Source organism: Mustelus asterias, chromosome 24 (genome assembly GCF_964213995.1).
Source record: "Mustelus asterias chromosome 24, sMusAst1.hap1.1, whole genome shotgun sequence".
Taxonomy (NCBI): domain Eukaryota; kingdom Metazoa; phylum Chordata; class Chondrichthyes; order Carcharhiniformes; family Triakidae; genus Mustelus; species Mustelus asterias.
In genome coordinates this window covers 23,345,125-23,363,789 of record NC_135824.1, presented here as the reverse complement: position 1 = coordinate 23,363,789, position 18,665 = coordinate 23,345,125, and the positions used below count along the sequence as shown (strand labels likewise).

The 18,665-nt window shown below is 42.6% G+C and overlaps 1 protein-coding gene across 9 annotated transcripts in view; it reads left to right on the top strand.

Moving 5' to 3' along the window:
• The window catches only part of tex9 (testis expressed 9), a 108,706-nt gene that overhangs the window by 77,284 nt on the left and 12,757 nt on the right, over window positions 1–18,665 (top strand). For all 9 annotated transcript variants that reach the window (XM_078241451.1, XM_078241450.1, XM_078241452.1 and 6 more), the window contains 2 exons: window positions 7,201–7,283; window positions 16,644–16,817. In XM_078241451.1, the coding sequence (XP_078097577.1) occupies window positions 7,201–7,283; window positions 16,644–16,817 (257 nt within the window). The remainder of the gene's footprint in view (window positions 1–7,200; window positions 7,284–16,643; window positions 16,818–18,665) is intronic.

The following is an 18,665-nucleotide window of genomic DNA, read 5'->3' as shown; positions in this document are numbered from 1 at the left end:
TTAGGACTTGACCAGTTTGGTCAGTAATAGTGTTATTGAGCCATTCTTGGTCATGAACTTTGAAGTCCCCCACCCAGAGTACATTCTGCAGCCTTGCCATCCTCAGTGCAACTCCCTCCTGACTGTGTCACCACTTCTGCTGGGTCTGTCCTGGGATGTTGTTTGTAAGATATGATTTCATGAGTATGACTTCAGTGTCTTTGCCAAGGGCTAGTAAGGATGTGGCAGAGGGTGAGGGGGTAGGGTGGTACTGGAGGAATATTTAGATGCGCATGGGCGAGGAAGATCTTCAGGAAGGTGGGGGTGAAGCTGGGAAGGTGGGGAGATGAAGGTGTCAATTGGGGGTGAAGCTAGGTGGAGGAGGGAGCTCGGAGGGGGGAATGAGTAAAGGTGGAGAAAGAAGCAACAGAAAGAATGGTGCAAGTGGGGAGGTAGGTGTACCGGAGAGGAAGGAGTCCGGAGAGATTTTGGGGGAAGAAGGAGTGGAGGGGGAAAGTAGTAAAGGGGGAAGAAGTAGTAAGTCAAGGGTGGAATATCCAGGTAAACGTGCACGGTGGCACAGTGGTTAGCACTGCTGTCTCAGCGCCAGAGACCCAGGTTCGATTCCTGTCTTGGGTGACTGTCTGTGTGGAGTCTGCACGTTCTCCCCGTGTCTGCATGGGTTTTCTCCGGGTGCTCCTGTTTCCTCCCACAATCCAAAAGAAGTACTGGTTAGGTGTATTGGCCATGCTGAATTCTCCCTCCGTGTACCCGAACAGGCGCCGGAGTATGGCGACTAGGGGATTTTTACCACATTTTGCAGCGGTCCGAAAGCTCGTGATTTCAAATAAACCTGTTGGACTTGAACCTGGTGTTGTGAGAATTCTCGCCTCGTTCAAGGGCAATTAAGAAGAATAGGTAACACCCACATCCCATGAATGAGTTAAAAAATATAAGTATATTAATGCAGTTACTCACCAAAGCTCTTTTGACAGCACCTTCCAAAACTGCGACCGAAAAGAAAAGAGCAATAGATGGATGCATCGAGTATAAAAGTTGGCAAATTATGTTACAGTTATATAAAACGTTGGTTAGACCACATTTGGAATACTGTGTCCAATTCTGGTCGCCACACTACCAGAAGGATGTGGAGGCTTTGGAGGGAGGACAGAAAGGGTTTACCAGGATGTTGCCTGGTATGGAGGGTATTAGCTATGAGGAGAGATTGAATAAACTGGGATTGTTCTCCCTGGAAAGGAGGAGGCTGAGGGGCGACCTGATAGAAGTTTATAAAATTATGAGAGGTATAGATAAGGTGAACAGTTGGAAGCTTTTTCCCAGGGCAGAAATAACGATTACAAGGGGGTACAAGTTCAGGGTAAGGGGGGAAAGGTTCAGTAAAGATGTGCGGGGAAAGTTTTTTTACACAGAGGGTGATGGGGGCCTGGAATGCACTGCCAAGTGAGGTGGTTAGCGACATTTAAGACTTACCTGGATAGACACATGAACAGGTGGGGAATAGAGGGATACAGGCGGTTGGTCTAGATAGGACAACATGATCTGTGCAGGGTTGATGGACTGAAGGGCCTATTCCTGTGCTCTACTGTTCTTTGTTCTTTGACTGGGAAGTTCGCCTCCAAGTCACACACCATCCTGGAACAGCATCACTGTTAATTCAGTCACTGAGCTAAAATCCTGGAGCTTCTTCCTAACAGAACTATGGGTGTACCTACACCACATGGACTCAGTAGATCAAGAAGAAGGATCATCAGTACTTTCTCAAATTGGGGCAGGCAGTAAATGCTGGCCTTGTCTGTGGTGCTCACATCCCATAAACGAATAAAAAAAGAAATCATGCAGGAGTGAAAGCCAGTGCGTTCAAGAGAAGAGATAGGTCTGGAGTTCCTGCTCAATTGCACTGGTTTCTGTGGTATAATTTTGCTTTATTGATGTAACCAATGCAAGTTTAAGTGCAAATTACACTTAGCACATCTTGGATTTCTCCAATCTTTTGCACAAGTTTGAGAAAGCAGGCCAGAAGAATGGTAATCAACATTGAGAATTTCTGCCAATTGCTCTGGTTCCCAGACCTTCAACGAGACTGCAGCAATTAAGCTGGAATAAACTTGGGTGCAAGTACACCATTAGGCACATTTTGAAAGTTTTTTAAAAAAAAACACTATTGTATCCCTACTTATCCGGAGTTTGAGTGGAAAATCAGGACGAGGAATATCGCTTTTCAAAAGGGCCAAAATCAGCCTAAAGGAGAAACTCTGCCCATACGATTTTTGTTGGTTCATTGATGCACCACTGGCTGCAGTTACCTAGCAAACTATGCTGGAAGACTCATATCAGAGGAAAATACCCTTGAGTATGTCTCTTATAGCCTCCCCTGTTTTCTTGTATGTTTAATTTGACTATGGAATTTTGAGTTCTTCTTTGTTCAGAGGAACTCTGCTGGCTGATATCTGAGTTGAGTTGGAAATGCTTCCTTTTTTTGATCAACTTGTGCTTGTAGGTCTGCATTTCTTGCTGCAACGTTTGTTACATCCTTTGCCGCATATAAAATCCCATCACCTCTGGAATGCCTCGGTTACTTTGAAATTTCAATGTTGGCAAGTGTTCTGAAGTATCCGCAGTCTTATTTTGTAAAGTGGGTGGTTCTGCTTGAGGGGAATTAAGATATTCCTTCCTTTGATTTAAATGAGATGTAGATTTTAGGCCGGTTTTCACATCCTGCTTCTAGGGCAGCTATTAGTAACGGCTTGTAGTTGGACCACCTGTTAGACTTTGGACCCCAACCACTCACCCTTATCCCTCTTCTGTCAAGGCTGAAATGAAGTACTTGCTATATGGCAAATCAGAGATTTCCAGCCCATTGAAGGCGAGTGCTGGGGCAAACTAGCTAGGAAAGTTGTGGAACAGGCTGCCATTTTGACCCTATACACTAGATACATCGATGACATTTTCTTCCTTTGGACTCATGGTGAACAATCACTGAAACAACTACATGATGACATCAACAAGTTCCATCCCACCATCAGACCCACCAAGGACTACTCTCCGGAATCGGTTGCATTCTTGGACTCACGGATCTCCATTAAGGACGGTCACCTCAGCACCTCACTATACCGCAAGCTCACAGATAACCTCACGATGCTTCACTTCTCCAGCTTCCACCCTAAACACGTTAAAGAAGCCATCCCCTACGGACAAGCCCTCCGTATACGCAGGATCTGCTCAGATGAGGAGGATCGCAACAGACACCTCCAGACACTGAAAGATGCCCTCATAAGAACAGGATATGGCGCTCGACTCATCGATCGACAGTTCCGACCCGCCACAGCGAAAAACCACACCGACCTCCTCAGAAGACAGACACGGTGGACAGAGTACCCTTCGTCATCCAGTACTTCCCCGGAGCAGAGAAGCTATGGCATCTCCTCCGGAGCCTTCAACATGTCATTGATGAAGACGAACATCTCGCCAAGGCCATCCCCACACCCCCACTTCTTGCCTTCAAACAACCGCACAACCTCAAACAGACCATTGTCCGCAGCAAACTACCCAGCCTTCAGGAGTACAGTGACCACGACACCATACAACCCTGCCACAGCAACCTCTGCAAGACATGCCGGATCATCAACACAGATGCCATCATCTCACGTGAGAACACCATCCACCAGGTACACGGTACATACTCTTGCAACTCGGCTAACGTTGTCTACCTGATACGCTGCAGGAAAGGATGTCCCGAGGCATGGTACATTGGGGAAACCATGCAGACGCTACGACAACTGATGAATGAACACCGCTCGACAATCACCAGGCAAGACTGTTCTCTTCCTGTTGGGGAACATTTCAGCGGTCACGGGCATTTGGCCTCTGATCTTCGCGTAAGCGTTCTCCGAGGCAGCCTTCACGACACACAACAGCGCAGAATCGCTGAGCAGAAACTGATAGCCAAGTTCCACACACATGAGGACGGCCTCAACCAGGATCTTGGGTTCAGGTCACACTATCTGTAACCCCCACAGCTTGACTGGACTTGCAGACTCTCACTGGCTGTCCAGTCTGGAGACAATACACATCTCTTTAACCTGTGCTTAATGCTCTCTCCACTCACATTGTTTGTTTGTACCTTTAAGACTTGATTAGCTGTAAAGACTGCATTCCAATCATTATTCTGTAAATTGAGTTTGTGTCTCTGTATGCCCTGTTTGTGAGCATTTCTCCACTCCACCTGACGAAGGGGCAGCGCTCCGAAAGCTAGTGGCATTTGCTACCAAATAAACCTGTTGGACTTTACCCTGGTGATGTTAAACTTCTTACTGTATTTGGACCCTCTGCCAGAGTCCCTTTAAATAGACGGAGATCCTTCATTACTTAGTTGGTGTATTATTCCACTCCAACCACTCCCTTTTTGGTTGGGGAACTGGAGGCAGCCCATTTGCTCTGAGAAGGCAAGCACAGACCGTCCCGACTCAACAATGATCCCACTGTTGTGGCAGGGACTAAGTCGATAATATTCTTACTTAATGTGATCTTTTTAGGCTTTGCCCTGTTTGGTTTCCCCTCTTTCTGTGCATTTCTGATCATGTCCCAGTTGAACATCCGGTAGCTGACTCTCTGGACATTAGACTTTTAGTAAGTTATTTCTGAGGTAGTATGTAATAAAACCACATATTCAATGTACATCCCAGGGTTCAGGCAGTCTTATTTATATTCCAGCATTTCACTGTCAATGTAGGGATAGCCAATGTAAGTATAATTCAATGTAGCTCTCCCTGGTTGTTTCCTTAATTTATTACAAAGTATTTACAGCACAGAAAAAGGCCATTCAGCCCAAAAGGTCTAATGTGGTGTTTGCTTCATAGACCCCTCTTCATTTAATACCATCAACATATCCTTCTATTCCCTCCCCCCTTGTGCTTACCTAGCTTCCATTGAATGCATCTACATATTTACCTCAACTATGCCCTGTGGTAATGTTGAGGATTAACCAGACAAGGCACGGTGAGTACACAATCTTCTAAGCTTTATTACATGCGCGTAAGGAAAACAAACACAGTGAATCTCACTATGATGTTCTAACAGAGTTCCACAAAACAGTGTCAGTTATAGCACGTTTTAGTTAATGAGAGAGAACATGCCAGTTAAAGCACCAATAGCCTTGCAGTTTGGTGTGTACTTTCAATCAATAGAATTCAGTGTCATTTCAATCCTTCATTTGCATCATTATCACTTATACACGCAGTTGTGCAGAATCCTTGACATTTTTAGCAGACAATGTTCAATAAGCATCCTTATTTCCTTTAACCACAATCAGCACTTGCAACATTGTGTTTTCTCAAGGACCCACTCATGCCGCAGAACAGACTCAGACCCTCTACCTGCTGACGGCTGGTTCCAACTCCCACAGTAACTAGTTGCACATTCTAACCACTCGCTGGATAAAGACGTTTATCCTGAATTTCCTTTTGGATTTTTGATGATTATTTTATATTTATGGCTTCCAGTCTCACCCAGAAGTGGAAAAGTCATTTCTACATCTACTCTGTCAAACCCTTTTGATAATCTTGAAGTTCTTAATTGGTCGCTCCTCAGTCTTAGGTTTTCAAGAAAATAGAACCTCAGCTGTTCAATTGTTCATGACCTTCCAATTCTGGCATCGTTTTCACCTTCTCTAGTGTGAATGTGTTTGTTTCTCAAAATATGTTGAAATATTTTTGCATGTACGATGGACAGCTGATGGTGAGAAAATGGCACGATTTCTGTATTAAGGGTGTAAAAGGGGAAGTCAATATATATGTGGTTATATTTTATTTTTCTAGTTGCAAAGCTCATACCCATTTAACTGAATGAAGGAAAAATCCATTTGCTGTTCTAATATTGTGGATTTCATAGTTTTTAAAAATTTATTTATTGGATTTGGCCATCGCTGGCTAGGCCAGCATTTATTGCCCAGCCCTAGTTGCCCTTGAGAAGGTGGTGGTGAGCTGTCTTCTTGAACCGCTGCAGTCCCTGAGGTGTAGGTAGACCCACAGTGCTATTAGGGAGGGATTTCAAGGATTTTGACCCAGCAACAGTGAAGAAACGGCTTTATATTTCCAAGTCAGGATGGTGAGTGACTTGGAGGGGAACTTCCAGTGGTGGTGTTGCCAGTTATCTGCTGCCTTTGTTGTTCTAGATAGCAGTCATCGGTTTGAAGGGTGTTGCACAAGGAGCCTTGCTGAGTTCCTAAAGTGCATCTTGTAGATGGTACACATGGCTGCCACTTTTTAAAAATTAATTCGTGGAAAATGGGTGTCACTGGCTGGCCATCCCTAGTTGCCCTTGGAGGGCAATTGAGAGTCAACCACATTGCTGTGGATCTGGAGTCAGATGTAGGCCAGAGCAGGGAAGGACAACAGATTTCCTTCCCTAAAGGACATGAGTGAACCAGATGGGTTTTTCTGACAATCGACAATGATTTCATAGTGATCAGTAGATTCTTAATTCCAGATATTTTTTATTAAATTCCATTTCCACCATCTGCCATGGTGGGATTCGAACTCTGATCCCCAGAACATTAGCTGGAGTTTCTGGATTAATAATCCAGCGATAATACCATTAGGCCATTGCCTCTCCAAGAGGCTACATTTGAAAACTACATTTAAAAATTTAGGAGAACTATTGGCAATTTTGTGCAGTGTTTGTGGAAGGCGTACGAATCAAGCAGGCTGCTTTATCCTGGAAGGGGTTGAGCTTCTTGTGTGCTTTTACGTTGCACTCATCCAGGTAATTGGAGAGTATTCCATTACACTCCTGACTTGTGTCTTGTAGGTGTTGGACAGGCTTTGGGGAGTCAGGAGATGAGTTACTCGCCATAGGATTCCCAGCCTCTGACTTGCTCTTGTAGCCACAGTATTTATATGGCTAGTCCAGTCAGTTTCTGGTCAATGGTAATCCCTGCTGGATGTTGATAGTGGGGGTTCAGTGGTGGTAATGCTATTGAATGTCAAGGGGCGATGGTTAGATTCTCTCTTGTTTGAGATGGTCATTGCCTGGCACTTGTGTGAAATGAATGGTGATTATCTGATTATTCTTTTGAAAGATAACCCTTTAATGCTATACGTACCGTGCAGGAAACCCCTTTCTGAAAGCTCTTTTTAAAATTCTGTTGAATTACATTAGTTACAGGAAGAATTATGAAAATGTCTTCCTTATTTCAATTCACAGAGGCCCAGATACGATTTCTGAAAGCAAAACTACGAGTAATGCAGGAGGAACTGGATAGATTAGTTCATGAATACAACAAGAAGGTGAGGCTTCAAACACGTAATTACACATGGTATCAGAAGTAGTTACCATCAGAGGTTTGGATGTTACCTAAATTGAAAATGTTTTCTAACTGTCGTGATCAAATACGAATACTATCACTGTCGAGTGTTAAGTATACGATGAATAGGTGATTATTAAGTAATTGTGAGATGTTATTTAAGAATAAACAACTTGGGAGAAGGGGCGAAATAGGAAACTTTCCCCACAATTCAGGAAATAGAGGGCAAAAGAGTCACAAGAACCACATTAAAAAATTTAGGAGAACTATTAGTTATTTTGTGCAGTGAGGCTCTGGCTTGAAGCCTTGCCAATGAGGTAAGCAGGTTGTAGAAATGACACCTTGATATCATAGCCTTGTCTATAGCAATGCCTTTCAAAAATGATTCCTGCTATCAAAGCTAAAAGTTTTCAACTAAAAATCATTTTCAACTAAAAGCTGAAAATATTCATGATAAACAGAATTTGGATTGAACAGAAAATAAAAACATTGAGTATCAGAGAATGGTGAGCATAAATTATGACGGACACAACAGAGGTAGTTTATTTTGTTTGAAAGGATCCGTTACTGCTGTACCTTTTTATATTTTAGTTAAAATATGGAACACAAACCCATAATCTGCTTCCAGATCTATGGACATGCTGCATTTATACAGTGTCTATCATGACCTTGAGGTGCCCCAAGTGTTTCACATCCAATAAAGTACTTTTGAAGTCTAGACATTGGTGGCATGTGGGGGAATATTGCAGCAGTCAATTTGCACACAGATAGATTGAACAAACAGCAAGATTAATGACCAAATAATTAGTTTTTTAGTTATGGTGATTGAAGAATAAATATGGGACAGTGTAGGAAGAAAAACCCCGAGCTCTGCTTTGAATAATGCTATGGGATTTTGTTCTGTTCACAAGATGGAAGAATATTGCTCCTTCGCCAGATGCTAGGCTGCTTGCAACATCAGCCCAATAGCGCCACTCTGAGAAGGTGTTCAGCCTTTGAAAATTCTGAAGAGTAGATAGATTGAAAACCAACTGATGGTTGTGAGTCTTTGAGTTGCAGTACTCAGGGCCAGGAGCAGAAAAAATTCTGCTCCCCACTTACATAACTGGAAGGCAGCTGGTGATCTGTAATCTAAGTATGTTTTACCTCAGTGAGAAATCTAATGTAAAGAGTCTCTTGAGACTGATGTCAGAGACTTGCAGTACTTTTATATAAGTTCTTAATAGTGTAAAATATGTTATGGTTTTTGTGTGGTGGTGTTCTTTTAAAACTGCAGTATGTATAACTTTCCATTTCATTTATAGATAGTAATTTAGGTTATTTTGTCCAAGATATTAAAATATTTGAGTAGCTGGACACAATCTTGGCTAGAGATTACTGACAACACCAGGTTAAAGTCCAACAGGTTTATTTGGTAGCTGTTGGACTTTAACCTGGTGTTGTGAGACTTCTTACTGTGCTTATCCCAGTCCAACGCCGGCATCTCCACATCAGTGGTTACTGAGCCAGTGAAATGATTACCTATAAGTAGTGGCACCCAGTTAACTGAAAAGGCGGCATGGTGACACAGTGGTTAACATTGCTGTCTCACAGCTCCAGGGACCTGAGTTCGATTCTTCGCTTGGGTCACTGTCTGTGTGGAGTTTGCATGTTCTTTCCATATCTGTGTGGGTTTCCCCCGGGTGCTCCGGTTTCCTCCCACAGTCCAAAGATGTGCAGGGTACGTGCATTCGCCCTGCTAAATTGCCCCTTAGTGTCCCGGGATGTGTAGGGTTAGAGGGATTAGCGGGGTAAATAAGTGGGATTACGGGGATAGGACCTGGGTGGGATTGTTGTTGGTGCAGACTCGATGGGCCGAATGGCCTCCTTCTGCACTGTCTGGATTCTATGATTTAAAAAAAATAACCTTTCTTGACTTATCCTCAGCCCTTTTTTCATTCTTTAGAAAATGAACATTTAATTATTAACAATATAAAATAAAATGATATTATTACCTTAATTTGTGATCAGCATTATTATTCCACAAATCATTCAACAGGTTTACAAATACGGAGAATAATTTCTCACTTTGTGAAAGTGCCTGTGACAGTGCATACTGGTATATATTTACTTTAAAATCCCTTTAGACACAATCTCTGCTCGTAAAAATAAGCTTGGGAAGTTCCAGAATGGGTTAATAATAAAGCAAGAACATTTACGAATCACAGAAAGTTGGTTTGCAGGTGCAGCAGATATTTGGAAGGCAAATGGAATTTTGTTCTTCATTCCAGAGGAATGGAGTTTAAAAACAGAGAGGTTATGTTGCACCCAAAAACGAACATGCTGGAAAATCTCAGCAGGTCTGGCAGAATCTGTAAGGAGAGAAAAGAGCTGACGTTTTGAGTCCAGGTGACCCCTTGTCAAAGCTGAGGTTATGTTGCAGCTGTATAAGGTGCTGGTGAGGCCACACCTGGAGTACTGTCTACAGTTTTGGTCTCCTTACTTGAGAAAGGATACACTGGCACTGGAGGGGATGCAGAGGAGATTCACCAGGTTGATTCCGGATCTGAGAGGGTTGGCTTATGAAGAAAGATTAAGTAGACTGGGACTATACTGGGAATTTAGAATAATGAGAGGGGGATCTTATAGCAACATATAAAATTATGAAGGGAATAGATAAGATAGAAGCAGGGAAGTTGTTTCTACTGGCGGGTGAAACTAGAACTAGGGGGCATGGCCTCAAAATAAGGGGGAGCAGATTTAGGACTGAGTTGAGGAGAAACTTCTTCACACAAAGGGTTGTGAATCTGTGGAATTCCCTGCAGTGAAGCAGTTGAGGCTACCTCATTGAATGTTTTTAATGCAAAGAGAGATAGATTTTTGAACAGTAAACAAATTAAGGGTTATGGTGAGCGGGCGGGTAAGTGCAGCTGAGTCCACGAAAAGATCAACCATGATCTTATTAAATTGCGGATCAGGCTCGAGGGGCCAAATGGCCTACTCCTGCTGCTAGTTCTTATGTTGTTATTTCTTATCTTTGAATGTACAATACACATAAAATGGATTGCAGTGGGTAAACGCCAGAGTGAGACGTATGCTGAAGATGGTTGTAAATAGAAACAGTTTTATAATGTTACATCTAACTTTATTAATAGATTTCAAACAATCCCTTATAAAAATTATCTTTAAATGACAAAAATCTGAAATTAAATTCTTTCTGAGGGTGGCATTTTGATCTCCGCAACACAGGTCACTGTAAATACATTGATATAAAACATCTGTGAAAATGGAAAATATTCCACATATGTTAGATATTATCTGGATCAGGGCTAATTCTTTACACATTTGCCCCAACTGACTTTTTTATTTTTAACAGTCAGTTTGTTTCCATGGGCCAGTTTCTCTTGCCCAAGACATCCTTCCCCCACACAATGCTTGAAGTTCTTTCTTCGAACCCTCAGAAAAGTTGCAAACTCTGGTTAAAAATATCAACAACTAAAGATTCTATCTATCTCTCTCTCTTTCTCCTATACCTATATCATTGCTGTGCCCCCCACAATATTTGATCATCATGCTATCAACATTCTCAAGTGGACCCAGTCATTTACCCATACTTTTGAAAAAAGCATTTTGAATGTAGGATGTGTCTTCTGAGTCTTGCAAGAATTAGGTACATCGAACGTATCAGATATACAGCAATATTTCTCCAGTCTTTTTTGTGTACACCAATTTTACTTGAGTTAAACCCAAACCTTAGCCTGGACATGAAAAGATAAGGATAATGCTGCAAAATGGAGGTGTTGGTGTGGAAAGGAGGGAAGAAGAAATATGATGGACTGGTGAGGGTCTGTGCCAGGATGGGTAAGAGCAGTATATAACCTTTCAATCATTTGGAGATGGATAAATGTTAGACATGAAGAGGAAAATTCAACAGTCTGTGGTTGTAGTTGTTTCTTAAATGATACATGGCATTGACAGCTGGATATATTCCAAGTTCAATGTACCCCCGTAAGCAAGTGGAAAGCATAGTAAAGCAGCTAATGAGACTCTGGGTTCAGATAGCAACATGGATACAAAATTTGCTGAGTGACAGGAAGCAGAGAGTAATGTTTAATGGAAGTTTCTCGGGCTGGAAGAATGAGTTCCCCAGGGATCGGTATTGGGACCCTTGCTTTTCCTGACATATATATTAATGATCTAGACCTTGGTGTGCCGGGAACAATTTCAAAACTTGTGGCTGATATGAAACTTGGTAGCAACTGTGAAGAGGACATTGTAGAACTTCTAAAGAACATAGGCAAATGGAATGGATGGATAGGTGGCAGATGAAGTTCAGTGCAGAGAAATGTGAGGTGATACATTATGGTAGGAAGAACATAGCGCAGCAGTATAAACTAAAGGGTTTACTCTATAGAGAGTGCAGGAGCAGAGGGACCTGGGTGTATGTGTGCATAAGTCATTAAAGATGGCAGGTTAGGTTGAGAAAGCAGTTAAAGCATACAGTATCCTAGGTTTTATTAATAGAGGCATAGAGTACAAGAGCACGGAGGTTATGTTAAACTTATAGACACTAATTGACTCTCAATGGAGTGTTACGCAGAGTTCAAGATGCTGCATTTCAGATTGTGAAGGCATTGGAGAGAATGCAGAAGAGGTTTGCGATAATGATTCCAGGGATGAAGAACTTCAGACATGAAGATAGGTTGGTGAAGTTGGGACTTTTTTCCTTAGATGGGAGAGGGCTGAGAGGAGATTTGAAAGAAGTATTCAAAATCATGAGTGGCTTGGACAGAATGGACAAGGAGAAACTGTTCCCAGTCAGGAAAGAATTGAGAACGAGAGGGCAAAGATTGAAAATAATATGCAAAAAGCAAAAGTAATATGAGAAAAAGTTTTTTCACACAGCAAGTAGTTGGGAGTCTAGAATGCACTGCCTGAGAATGTGGTGAAGGCAATTCACTTGAGGCATTCAAGAGGGAATTAATTATAATTTAAAAAGAAACAATCTTGCAGGGTTACAGGGAGAAGACAGGAGAATGACACTAAATGAAATGTCGGAGAGCTGGTGCCGACACAAGGGGCTGAATGGCCTCATTCTGCGCTGTAACAGTTCTGTGATTCTGTGAGATAGTATTAATGTTTGAAAATAGAGGTTCTCAATATTATGTAACTTTTTCCAACAATATTACCATCTCCATATTAGTGTAACCTCACGTTCTGCAGAAGTGCATTGAGTTATTATCTTAAATCAACCTGACTTTGGTGATTTTCCGTGTTCACTTATTTCACAGGTCTTTGTGTGGAATAGTCATGCCTAAATTCTTATTTTTTCTGCTCACTTATCCCCTCTGACTTTTGAAGCCCATCAACTTCCTTCTATCAATGTGGACAATTTGTCTTGCAGATGAACCTAACAGCAAAGATTACAAACTTTAATTAGGCCACTTCAGCCAATGGTAAAAAAGTGCAACTCTTTGAATCATAACAGATTCCTATATTTTGGTGTTGAAGCATGATAGAAAGTGTACCGTAGAAGGGAGTCTTTTGACTTAATACACCTGGGACATGACTGTAACATTATGCCTTTGCCCTTTTATATTTTTCTTTTTCAAATATGTATGCGGTTCTCTTCTAAATGACGATACAATGTTGTCCTCAATAGTTACTTATTGCACAGCATTGAACGTCACAGTGGCTGTGAATATATTTTCTCATGTCTGCCTTTGTTCTTCCAGTTTAAACACACTGTTCTCACTTTTTACTTTACTGTGGGCGGCACGGTGGCACAGTGGTTAGCACTGCTGCCTCACAGCACCAGGGACCCGGGTTCAATTCCGGCCTCGGGTCACTGTCTGTGTGGAGTTTTCACATTCTCCCTGTGTCTGCGTGGGTTTCCTCCGGGTGCTCCGGTTTCCTCCCACAGTCCAAAGATGTGCGGGTTAGGTTGATTGGCGATGCTAAATTGACCCTAGTGTCAGGTGGACTCGGAGGGTAAATATGTGAGGTTAGGGGAATAGGGCCCGGGTGGGATTGTGGTCGGTGCAGACTCAACGGGCCAAATGGCCTCCTTCTGCACTGTAGGGATTCTATGATTTTCACTCTCAAAACCTTTCATTAGTTGAAACTTTCAACTGAAACATTAGTTGAAAGTTCAAATTTTTCCAGCATTTCCTTCATAAATATAACCTCTCTTTCGTTAAGTAATTTCAATGAATTTTCTCTATATGCTTACCACTGCCGTAATATCCACCTTTAACAGGATGCTGAGAATTACATGTCCAACTGTGTGCTAATGTGTTGTATAAATTGAATCAGTTTCTTGTCCTTTTTTTTAAATGGCCTATTCTATCTGCACTGCTTTTAAGTATGTACCTGTACTTCAGATATGTTTCCCCATTTTAAGAACTTTACATTTCTCAAATCCTCTTCCTTTTTTTGTTTCTCTGCGTTAGATTGCACCTGACAACTTAGCTGTTTACTCTACAAACTGATCCAAGCCTTGCAGTGACCTCCCATGTTCAAAGCGATCTTCCACAGTGCTCAGCAAAAGTATATACCAGTGATAAGGAAGGACTGTAGAAAAAGAGATAATCAGCCATGGATACCTAAGGAAGTAAAGGAGGGTATCAAATTAAAAGAAAATGCATACAAAGTGGCAAAGATTAGTGGGAACCTAGAGGATTGGGAAATCTTTAAAGGTCAACAGAAAGTCACGAAAAAAGCTATAAAGAAAAATAAGATGGATTATGAGAGTAAACTAGCTCAGAATATAAAAACAGAGAGCAAAGGTTTCTACAAATATATAAAACGAAAAAGAGTGGCTAAAGTAAACATTGGTCCTTTAGAGGATGAGAAGGGGGTTGTAATAACTGGAAATGAGAAAATGGCTGAGGCATTGAACAGGTATTTTGTGTCGGTCTTCACAGTGGAAGACACAAATAACATGCCAAAAATTGATGACAGGAAGGTTATGGCAGGTGAGGACCTAGAAACTATCATTATCATGAAAGAGGTAGTGTTGGGCAAGTTAATGGGGCTAAAGGTAGACAAGTCTTCTGGTCCTGATGGAATGCATCCCAGGGTACTAAAAGAGATGGTGGGAGAAATAGCAAATGCACTAGTGTAATGTACCAAAATTCGCTGGACTCTGGGGTGGTTCCCGCAGATTGGAAAACAGCAAATGTGACGCCACTGTTTAAAAAAGGAGATAGACAAAAGGCAGGTAACTATAAGCCGGTTAGCTTAATTTCTGTAATCGGGAAAATGCTTGAATCTATCATCAAGGAAGAAATAGCGAGACCTCTGGATATAAATTGTCCCATTGGTAAGATGCAGCATGGGTTCATGAAGGGCAGGTCATGTTTGACTAATTTGGTGGAATTCTTTGAGAACATTACATGTGCAGTGGACAATGGGGAACCTGTGGATGTGGTGTATCTGGATTTCCAGAAGGCATTTGACAAGATGCCACACCAAAGACTGCTACATAAGATAAAACGTGCATGGTGTTACTGGTAATGTATTAGCATGGATAGAGGATTGGTTAACTAACGGAAAGCAAAGAGTAGGGGTAAATGGGTGTTTTTCTGGTTGGCGATCAGTGACTAGTGGTGTGCCTCAGTGATCAGTGTTGGGACCGCAATTGTTTATGATTTACATAGATGATTTGGAGCTGGGGACCAAGTGTAGTGTGTCAAAATTCGCAGATGACACTAAGATAGGTGGCAGAGCAAAGTATGCAGAGGACGCTGAAAGTCTGCAAAGGGATATAGATAGTCTAAATGAATGGCCGAGGGTCTGGCAGATGGAGTACAATGTTGGTAAATGTGAAGTCATCCATTTTGGTAGGAATAACAACAAGGTGGACTATTATTTAAATGGTAAAAAATTGCAGCATGCTGCTGTGCAGAGGGACCTGGGTGTCCTTGTGCAGGAATCTCAAGGAGTTGGTTTGCAGGTGCAGCAGGTAATTAAGAAGGCAAATGGAATTTTGTCCTTTATGTTGCAGCTGTATAAGGTGCTGGTGAGGCCATACCTGGACAGTTTTGGTGTTTTGGTTTTGGTCTCCTTACTTGAGAAAGGATATACTGGCACAGGAGGAGGTGCAGAGGAGATTCACGAGGTTGACTCCGGAGTTGAGAGGGTTGGCTTATGAGGAGAGACTGAGTAGACTGGGGCTATACTCATTGGAATTCAGAAGAATGAGGGGAGATCTTATAGAAACATATAAGATTATGAAGGGAATAGATAAGATAGAAGCAGGGAAGTTGTTTCCACCGGCTGGTGAAACTAGAACTAGGGGGCATAATCCTAAATCTGCTTCCCCTTATTTTGAGGCTGTGTTGAGGAGGAACTTCTTCACACAAAGGGTTGTGAATCTGTGGAATTCCCTGCCCAGTGAAGCAGTTGAGGCTACCTCATTGAATGTTTTTAAGGCAAGGATAGATAAATTTTCGAACAGTAAAGGAATTAAGGGTGATGGTGAGAGGGCGGGTAAGTGGAGCTGAGTCAACAAAAAGATCAGCCATGATCTTATTGAATGGCGGAGCAGGATCGAGGGGCCAGATGGCCTACTCCTGCTCCTAGTTCTTATGTTCTTCCCCACTATTCACTATACTCTCACTTTGATATCACTAGCAAACTTCAACATCATTCCTCTTGTGCGTAGACCAAATCATTTGTATATTGGCAAGTGAAAGAGTTTGATCACTATCTGGGGTGGCACGGTGGTTGGTATAGTGGTTAGCACTGCTGCCTCACAGTGCCAGGGACACGGGTTCAATTCTGGCCTCGTGTGACAGTGTGGAGCTTGCTGGTTCTCCCTATGTCGGCATGATTTTCCTCCGGGTGCTTTGGTTTCCTCCCACAGTCCAAAGATGTGCGGGTTAGGTTAATTGGCCGTGATAAAATGCCCCTTATTGTCAGGGGGATTAGCACGGTAAATATGTGGGGTTATGAGCAGAGGACTTGGGTGAGAATGTTGTTGGTGTAGGCTCGATGGGCTGAATGGCCTCCTTCTGCATTGTAGGGATTCTATGATTCTATACTATCTAGATATGATTAATTAATTTTCCCTACTCTTTGCTTTTTGTTCCTGAGCCACTTCTTTACCTATGGAACTGGATTCATTTTAATATTCTGCCTCAACTGCTGCCTCACGTTTTTTATTTATGAGATGCCTTCTGAAAGTCCGCTACATTATCTTTACCTTCTCCTAATTTGAAATTATTGAATTGGTAATAATTTTCAGTTCACTTTGCATTAATGTTGAAGTGACCATTTCAATTGAAAAGGTTTTAATTTTATCCAAAACCTATTTGTATGGTTATTTTGCGTAATCTCTGATTGTTTGATTAAATAATAGGACGATGAAAATGATTCTTTGAACAGTCGAGTAAAAGAGATAGAGGAAGAACGTAACAAGTTACAGAAAACAGCCAGCATCCAGCAGACACACATTGAAAAGTATAAGAACCTAGCAGATGAGGCGCACAGGAGAAGCGATGGACTGCAACAACAAGTGACCTCTTTGCAAAAGGTATATATTATCTTATAATGATCTGAATAAAATCATACCTGATTCAATTCAGTTGCTGCATTCCGACTTAATCCGACTAAGTACAGAGGAGGTTTACCAGGATGTTGCCTGGTATGGAGGGGCTTGGTTATGAGGAGAGATTGGGGAAACTGGGGTTGTTCTCCTTGGAAAGACGGAGGATGAGGGGAGACTTAATAGAGGTGTATAAAATTATGAAAGGCATAGATAGGGTGAACGGTGGGAAGCTTTTCCCCGGGTCGGTGGTGACGTTCACGAGGGGTCATAGGTTCAAGGTGAAGGGGGGGAGGTTTAACACAGATATCAGAAGGACATATTTCACACAGAGGGTCGTGGGGGCCTGGAATGTGTTGCCGGGCAAGGTGGTGGAGGCGGACACACTGGGAACGTTTAAGACTTATCTAGACAGCTATATGAACGGAGTGGGAATGGAGGGATACAAAAGAGTGGTCTAGTTTGGACCAGGGAGCGGCGCGGGCTAATTGTTCCTGGTTTCTCGTTTCAAGGCTTCATTCTACGATCATCTTGCTGGTGCCAGTACAGAGTGAGACTGCGGATAGTTGGGAACCTGTCTCGGGGGCAGGGAATTCATATGGTGTTCGTGGAAGTGGAAATGACTAGGGTTGGGAAGCATTTTCCGATCGGGGCCATTGTGATCTCCTGGACTCGTTTCGATCGCCTCAGGGGGTCGGAGAGGAATTTCCCAGATTTTTTTTTTTCCCCATATTGGCCCTGGGGTTTTTCACTCTGGGTTTTCGCCTCTCCCTGGAGATCACATGGTCTGGAATGGGGGGGTGGGGGTAAGTTAATAGGTTGTAATGAACAAAGCATCGTAGCTGTGAGGGACAGCTCGGTGGATAGGATATTGGTATGTAGATAGGCTGGAAAATTGGGCGGGGATCCTGGATTCAGGATTCAATCCTGGACCGGGGAGCGGCGCGGGCTTGGAGGGCCGAAGGGCCTGTTCCTGTGCTGTATTGTTCTTTGTTATCTTTGTTTGTTAAATATTTTGTTAAATGGAGGATAATTTCAACGCTCTTGAATATCATTCGGTCAATACCAACTATAACTTGAAAGAGCAAGCAGGTGGAATGCTTTCAGACCTCCACATTGCTCATATCTGCTCGGGAGCAAGATTGTTTGCAAGTGCCTGGTCACTTGCTTTCCATAACTGATGCATTAAGAACATGGTTGATTTAACGGGTGGCACGGTGGCACAGTGGTCAGCACTGCTGTCTCACAGCATCAGGGACCCGGGTTCGATTCCGGCCTCGGGTCACTGTCTGTGTGGAGTTTGCACATTCTCCCCGTGTCTGCATGGGTTTCCTCCGGGTGCTCCGGTTTCCACCCACAGCCCAAAGATGTGCGGCGGGTTAGGTTGATTGGCCATGCTGAATTGCCTCTGATGTCAGGGGATTAGCAGGGTAAATATGTGGGGTTATGGAAATAGGGCCTGGGTAGGATTGTGGTCGGTGCAGACCCAATGGGCCGAATGGCCTCCTTCTGCACTGTAGAGATTCTGTGATTGGGGAAATTCAAATCACATACAGTGCAGTGCTTTTCCTGTCTTTCAAATGTTTTGTTGCTCAGTTTCCTGGTTGGTTTTTTTTTTAGATTCCTGGTCTGCTTCTCGTGAAATTTTCTAACTGCCAGCTAATTAATTACTCGATAGGAATTATCCATTTTATATCGCAGAGAAAGGTTAGCAGAATATTTCGGAATTGGGTTACTGTAACCTTTGCTTCAGAAAGGAGCTGTCAGTTAAATGCATACTGAACCAACCATGAAATCTCGAGTATTTGAAAATAATGTTATTAGGACACAGTGGCA